The 7,372-nt window shown below is 58.0% G+C and overlaps 1 protein-coding gene across 1 annotated transcript in view; it reads left to right on the top strand.

Moving 5' to 3' along the window:
• Positions 1 to 7,372, top strand: part of sspo (SCO-spondin) — a 1,206,999-nt gene that overhangs the window by 490,474 nt on the left and 709,153 nt on the right. The window contains 1 exon segment of the mRNA XM_072468611.1: positions 4,406 to 4,556. Within this exon segment, the coding sequence (XP_072324712.1) occupies positions 4,406 to 4,556 (151 nt within the window).

Here is a 7,372-nt window from a genome sequence, read left to right as displayed (position 1 = left end):
TCAGGGGAGTGAGGGGGGTTTCTAAGGGAGTGAGGGGGTTAGGGGAGTGAGGGAGTTAGGGGAGTGAGGGGGCTTTGTGGAGTGAGGGGGGTTTAGGGGAGTGAGGGGGACTTGGGGCGCGAGGGGAATTTCTGGGGAGTGAGGGAGGTTAGGGGAGTGAGGGGGGTTCTGGGGAGTGAGGGGGGTTCTGGGGAGTGAGGGGAGTCTGGGGAGTGAGGGGAGTCTGGGGAGTGAGGGGAGTCTGGGGAGTGAGGGGAGTCTGGGGAGTGAGGGGAGCCTGGGGAGTGAGGGGAGTCTGGGGAGTGAGGGGAGTCTGGGGAGTGAGGGGAGTCTGGGGAGTGAGGGGAGTCTGGGGAGTGAGGGGAGTCTGCGGAGTGAGGGGAGTCTGCGGAGTGAGGGGTGTCTGCGGAGTGAGGGGAGTTTGGGGAGTGAGGGGAGTTTAGGGAGTGAGGTGAGTTTAGGGAGTGAGGGGGGTTTGAGGAGTGAGGGGGGTTTGGGATAGTGAGGTGTGTTTGGGGGAGTGAGGGAGGTTTCTAGGGAGTGAGGGGTGTTCAGAGGAGTGAGGGGGGTTTCTGGGGAGTAAGGGGGCTTTAGGGGAGTGAGGGGGGTTTAGGGAGTGAGGGGGAGTTAGGGGAGTGAGGGGTTTGGGGAGAATGGGGTTTGGGGGAGTGAGGGGGATTTTGGGGAGAGATGGGAGTTTAGGGAGTGAATGGGTTCAGGGAGGTAGGGGGTTTCTGGGGAGTGAGGGGGGTTCACGGGAGCGAGGGGGGTTTCTGCGGAGTGAGGGGGTTTAGGGGAGTGAGGGGGGTTTGGTGGAGTGAGGGGGGTTTGGTGGAGTGAGGGGGGTTTGGTGGAGTGAGGGGGGTTTGGTGGAGTGAGGGGGGTTTGGGGAGTGAGGGGGGTTTGGGGAGTGAGGGGTTCTGGGAATGAAGGGGGTTTTGGGGAGTGAGGGGAAATGTGGGGGATTTTGGCGCATGATTGTGGTTTGGGGTAGTGAGCGGGGTTTTGGGGAGTGAGGGGAGTGAAGGGGGTTTGGGGAGTGAGGAGGGTTTGGGGAGTGAAGGGGGTTTGGGGAGTGAGGGGGGTTTGGGGAGTGAAGGGAGTTATGGGAGTGAGGGGGGTTTGAGGAGTGAGGGGGGTTTGAGGAGTGAGGGGTGGGTTGGGGAATAAGGGAGGTTTGGGGGAGTGAGAGGGGTTCAGAGGAGTGAGGGGGAGTTAGGGGAGTGAGGGGGGTTTCTGGGGAGTGAGCGGGAGTGAGGGGGTTTTGGCGAGCGAGGGGGTTTCTGGGGAGTGAGGGGGGTTTCTGGGGAGTGAGGGGGGTTTCTGGGGAGTGAGGGGGGTTTCTGGGGAGTGAGGGGGGTTAGGGGAGTGAGGGGGAGTTAGGTGAGTGAGGGGGCTTTGGGGTGTGAGGGGTGTGAGGGGGATTTAGGGGAATGAGGGGGTTTTGGGGAATGAGGGGGTTTAGGTGTGTGTCAGGAATAAAAGAATGACGAGGGTAATAGTAGGGCCAGTCGAGGATAGTAGTGGGAAGTTGTGCTTGGAGTCCGAGGAGATAGGAGAGGTGCTATAAATGATCTAGAGGAGGGCGTAGAAGGATGGGTGAGTAAATTTGCAGATGACACTAAATTCGGTGGAGTTGTGGACAGTGCGGAAGGATGTTACAAGTTACAGAGGGACATAGATAAGCTGCAGCGCTGGGCTGAGAGGTGGCAAATGGAGTTTAATGCAGAAAAGTGTGAGGTGATTCATTTTGGAAGGAATAACAGGAAGACAGAGTACTGGGCTAATGGTACTTGGCAGTGTGGATGAGCAGAGAGATCTCGGTGTCCATGTACATAGATCCCTGAAAGTTGCCACCCAGGTTGAGAGGGTTGTTAAGAAGGCGTACGGTGTGTTAGCTTTTATTGGTAGAGGGATTGTTTCGGAGCCATGAGGTCATGTTGCAGCTGTACAAAACTCTGGTGCGGCCGCATTTGGAGTATTGCGTGCAATTCTGGTCGCCGCATTATAGGAAGGATGTGGAAGCATTGGAAAGGGTGCAGAGGAGAGTTATCAGAATGTTGCCTGGTACGGAGGGAAGATCTTATGAGGAAAGGCTGAGGGACTTGAGGCTGTTTTTGTTAGAGAGAAGAAGGTTAAGAGGAGACTTAATTGAGGCATACAAATGATCAGAGGATTGGATAGGGTGGACAGTGAGAGCCTTTTTCCTCAGATGGTGATGTCTAGCACGAGGGGACATAGCTTTAAATTGAGGGGAGATAGATATAGGACAGATGTCAGAGGTAGGTTCTTTACTCAGAGAGTAGTAAGGGTGTGGAATGCCCTGCCTGCAACAGTAGTGGACTCGCCAACACGAAGGGCATTCAAATGGTGATTGGATAGACATATGGACGATAAGGGAATAGTGTAGATGGGCTTTAGAGTGGTTTCACAGGTCGGCGCAACATCGAGGGCCGAAGGGCCTGTACTGCGCTGTAATGTTCTATGTTCTAGGGGGGTTTGGGGAGTGAGGGAGGTTTGGGGAGTGAGGGGGTTTGGGGAGTGAGGGGGGTTTGGGGAGTGAGGGGGGTTTGGGGAATGAGGGGGTTTAGGGGAGCGAGGGGGGTTTTGGGAGTGAGGGATTTTGGGGAGTGAGAAGGGTTTTGGGAGTGAGGAGGGGTTTGGGGAGTGAGGAGGGGTTTGGGGAGTGAGGAGGGGTTTGGGGAGTGAGGAGGGGTTTGGGGAGTGAGGGGGGTTTGGGGAATGATGGGGTTTGGGGAGTGAGGGGGGTTTGGGGAGTGAGGGGTTTAGGGGAGTGAGGGGGTTTAGGGGAGTGAGGGGGGTTTGGGGAGTGAGGGGGGTTTGGGGAGTGAGGGGGGTTTGGGGAGTGAGGGGGGTTTGGGGAGTGAGGGGGGTTTGGGGAGTGAGGGGGTTTAGGGGAGTGAGGGGGGTTTGGGGAGTGAGGGGGGTTTGGGGAGTGAGGGGGTTTAGGGGAGTGAGGGGGGTTTGGGGAGTGAGGGGGGTTTAGGGGAGTGAGGGGGGTTTGGGGAGTGAGGGGGTTTAGGGGAGTGAGGGGGGTTTGGGGAGTGAGGGGGGTTTGGGGAGTGAGGGGGTTTAGGGGAGTGAGGGGGGTTTGGGGAGTGAGGGGGGTTTGGGGGGTTTGGGGAGTGAGGGGGTTTAGGGGAGTGAGGGGGGTTTAGGGGAGTGAGGGGGGTTTGGGGAGTGAGGGGGGTTTGGGGAGTGAGGGGGGTTTGGGGAGTGAGGGGGGTTTGGGGAGTGAGGGGGGTTTAGGGGAGTGAGGGGGGTTTGGGGAGTGAGGGGGGTTTGGGGAGTGAGGGGGTTTAGGGGAGTGAGGGGGGTTTGGGGAGTGAGGGGTGTTTGGGGAGTGAGGGGGTTTAGGGGAGTGAGGGGGGTTTGGGGAGTTAGTGGGGCTTGGTGAGTGAGGGGTGTTTGGGGAGTGAGGGGGTTTAGGGGAGTGAGGGGGGTTTGGGGAGTGAGGGGGGTTTGGGGGGTTTGGGGAGTGAGGGGGTTTAGGGGAGTGAGGGGAGTTTGGGGGAGTGAGGGGGGTTTGGGGAGTGAGGGGGGTTTGGGGGGTTTGGGGAGTGAGGGGGTTTAGGGGAGTGAGGGGAGTTTGGGGAGTGAGGGGGGTTTGGGGAGTGAGGGGGGTTTGGGGAGTGAGGGGGGTTTGGGGGGTTTGGGGAGTGAGGGGGGTTTGGGGAGTGAGGGGGGTTTGGGGAGTGAGGGGGGTTTGGGGAGTGAGGGGGGTTTGGGGAGTGAGGGGGGTTTAGGGGAGTGAGGGGGTTTAGGGGAGTGAGGGGGGTTTGGGGAGTGAGGGGGGTTTGGGGAGTGAGGGGGGTTTGGGGAGTGAGGGGGTTTAGGGGAGTGAGGGGGGTTTGGGGAGTGAGGGGGGTTTGGGGAGTGAGGGGGGTTTGGGGAGTGAGGGGAGTTTGGGGGAGTGAGGGGGGTTTGGGGGGTTTGGGGAGTGAGGGGGTTTAGGGGAGTGAGGGGAGTTTGGGGAGTGAGGGGGGTTTGGGGAGTGAGGGGGGTTTGGGGAGTGAGGGGGGTTTGGGGGGTTTGGGGAGTGAGGGGGGTTTGGGGAGTGAGGGGGGTTTGGGGAGTGAGGGGGGTTTGGGGAGTGAGGGGGGTTTGGGGAGTGAGGGGGGTTTGGGGAGTGAGGGGGGTTTGGGGAGTGAGGGGGGTTTGGGGAGTGAGGGGGTTTAGGGGAGTGAGGGGGGTTTGGGGAGTGAGGGGGGTTTGGGGAGTGAGGGGGGTTTGGGGAGTGAGGGGGGTTTGGGGAGTGAGGGGGGTTTGGGGAGTGAGGGGGGTTTGGGGAGTGGGTGATGACGGGCTCTGGTGTCCTGATAGAATTTCCATTGTCTTCCCGGTGTTTTTAACTTTCTGCTTTGTGTTATTTTGCTGCCCCCAGTGGATTGTGGATGGTCAAGCTGGTCACTCTGGGGTGATTGCCTGGGACCCTGTGGTGTGCAGAGTGTCCAGTGGTCATTCCGTAGCCCCAATAATCCCAAACAACATGGACATGGCCACCAGTGCCGAGGAATTTATCGCAAAGCTCGAAGGTAATTCCTCTCCCTGGGATTAGGCGTTTTCCTCGGAGTTTCTGAGACTCTGATTCGGTGCCTTGGTTTGGGGTAGGGGTTCAGGGTTTGGGATTGGGGTTTGGGGTAGGGGTTCAGGGTTTGGGACGGGGGTTCAGGGTTTGGGACGGGGGTTCAGGGTTTGGGATTGGGGTTCAGGGTTTGGGATGGGGTTTGGGATTGGGGTTCAGGGTTTGGGATGGGGGTTTGGGATGGGGGTTTGGGATGGGAGTTTGGAATGGGGGTTTGGGGTTCAGGGTTTGGGATGGGGTTCAGGGTTTGGGATTGGGGTTCAGGGTTTGGGATGGGGGTTTGGGATTGGGGTTCAGGGTTTGGGATGGGGGTTTGGGATTGGGGTTCAGGGCTTGGGATGGGGTTCAGGGTTTGGGATGGGGGTCTGGGATTGGGGTTCAGGGTTTGGGATGGGGGTCTGAGATTGGGGTTCAGGGTTTGGGATGGGGGTCTGGGATTGGGGTTCATGGTTTGAGATGGGGGTCTGAGATTGGGGTTCATGGTTTGGGATGGGGGTTTGGGATTGGGGTTCAGGGTTTGGGATGGGGGTCTGGGATTGGGGTTCAGGGTTTGGGATGGGGGTTCAGGGTTTGGGATGGGGGTCTGGGATTGGGGTTCAGGGTTTGGGATGGGGGTCTGAGATTGGGGTTCAGGGTTTGGGATGGGGGATTGGGGTTCAGGGTTTGGGATGGGGGTTTGGGATTGGGGTTCAGAGTTTGGGATTGGGATTCAGGATTGGGGTTCAGGGTTTGGGATTGGGGTTCAGGGTTTGGGATTGGGGTTCAGGGTCTGGGATTGGGGTTCAGGGATGGGATTGGGGTTCAGGGTTTGGGATTGGGGTTCAGGGTATGGGATTGGGGTTCAGGGTTTGGGGTTGGGGTTCTGTGTTTGGGATGGGGGTTTGGGATTGGGGTTCAGGTTTGGGATGGGGGTTCAGGGTTTGGGATGGGGGATTGGGGTTCATGGTTTGGGATGGGGGTTTGGGATTGGGGTTCAGAGTTTGGGATTGGGGTTCAGGATTGGGGTTCAGGGTTTGGGATTGTGGTTCAGGGTTTGGGATGGGGGCTCAGGGTTTGGGATGGGGGATTGGGGTTCAGGGTTTGGGATGGGGGTTTGGGATTGGGGTTCAGAGTTTGGGATTGGGGTTCAGGGATGGGATTGGGGTTCAGGGTCTGGGATTGGGATTCAGGGATGGGATTGTGGTTCAGTGTCTGGGATTGGTGTTCAGGGATGGGATTGGGGTTCAGGGTTTGGGATGGGGGTTTGGAGTTCAGGGTTTGGGATGGGTGATTGGGGTTCAGGGTTTGGGATTGGGGTTCAGAGTTTGGGGTTCAGGGTTTGGGATGGGCAATTGGGGCTCAGGGTTTGGGATTGGGGTTCAGGGTTTGGGATTGGGGTTCAGGCTTTGGGATGGGCGATTGGGGGATTAGGGTTTGGGATGGGGGTTCAGGGTTTGGGATGGGGGTTTGGGATGTGGGTTTGGGGTTGGGGTTCAGTGTTTGGGATGAGGGTTTGGGATGGGGGTTCAGGGTTTGGGATGGGTGTTTGGGATTGTGGTTCAGGCTTTGGAATGGGGGTTTGGGATTGGGGTTCAAGGTTTGGGATGGGGTTCAGGGTTTGGGATGGGGGATTGGGGTTCAGGGTTTGGGATGGGGGTTTGGGATTGGGGTTCAGAGTTTGGGATTGGGGTTCAGGGATGGGATTGGGGTTCAGGGTTTGGGATGGGGGTTCAGGGATGGGATTGGGGTTCAGGGTTTGGGATGGGGGTTTGGGATTGGGGTTCAGGGTCTGGGATGGGGGTTCAGGGATGGGATTGTGGTTCAGGGATGGGATTGGGGTTCAGGGTCTGGGATGGGGGTTTGGGATTGGGGTTCAGAGTTTGGGATGGGGGATTGGGGTTCAGGGTTTGGGATGGGGGATTGGGGTTCAGAGTTTGGGATTTGGGTTCAGGGATGGGATTGTGGTTCAGTGTCTGGGGTTCGGTTTCAGGGTTTGGGATGGGGGTTCAGAGTTTGGAGTTCAGGGTTTGGGATGGGGGTTTGGGATGGGGGTTCAGGGTTTGGGTTGGGGGTTTGGGATTGCGGTTCAGGGTTTGGAATGGGGGTTTGAGATTGGGGTTCAAGGTTTGGGACGGGGGTTCAAGGTTTCGGATGGGGGTTCAGGGTTTGGGATTGGGGTTCAGGCTTTGGTATTGGGGTTCAGGGTTTGGGATGTGGGTTTGGGGTTGAGGTTCAGTGTTTGGGATAAGGGTTTGGGACGGGGGTTCAGGGTTTGGGATGGATGTTTGGGATTAAGGTTCAGGGTTTGGGATGGGGGTTCAGGGTTTGGGATTGGGGTTCAGGCTTTGGGATTGGGGTTCAGGGTGTGGGATGGGGGTTCAGGGTTTGGGATGGGGGTTTGGGATGGGGGTGTGGGGTTGGGGTTCAGGGTTTGGGATGGATGTTTGGGATTGAGGTTCAGGGTTTGGGATTGGGGTTCAGGCTTTGGGATTGGGGTTCAGGGTGTGGGATTGGGGTTCAGGGTGTGGGATTGGGGTTCAGGGTTTGGGATGGGGGTTTGGGATGGGGGTGTGGGGTTGGGGTTCAGGGTTTGGGATGGATGTTTGGGATTGAGGTTTAGGGTTTGGGATTGGGGTTCAGGCTTTGGGATTGGGGTTCAGGCTTTGGGATTGGGGTTTGGGGTTCATGGTTTGGGATTGGATTTCAGGATTTGGGATTGTAGTTCAGGGATGGGGGTTCAGGGTTTGGGATTGGGGTTCAGGCTTTGGGATTGGGGTTCAGGGTGTG

The sequence above is a fragment of the Scyliorhinus torazame genome, chromosome 11 (genome assembly GCF_047496885.1).
Source record: "Scyliorhinus torazame isolate Kashiwa2021f chromosome 11, sScyTor2.1, whole genome shotgun sequence".
In the NCBI taxonomy this organism is placed as follows: Eukaryota; Metazoa; Chordata; class Chondrichthyes; order Carcharhiniformes; family Scyliorhinidae; genus Scyliorhinus; species Scyliorhinus torazame.
This window is presented reverse-complemented; position numbering and strand designations above follow the sequence as displayed.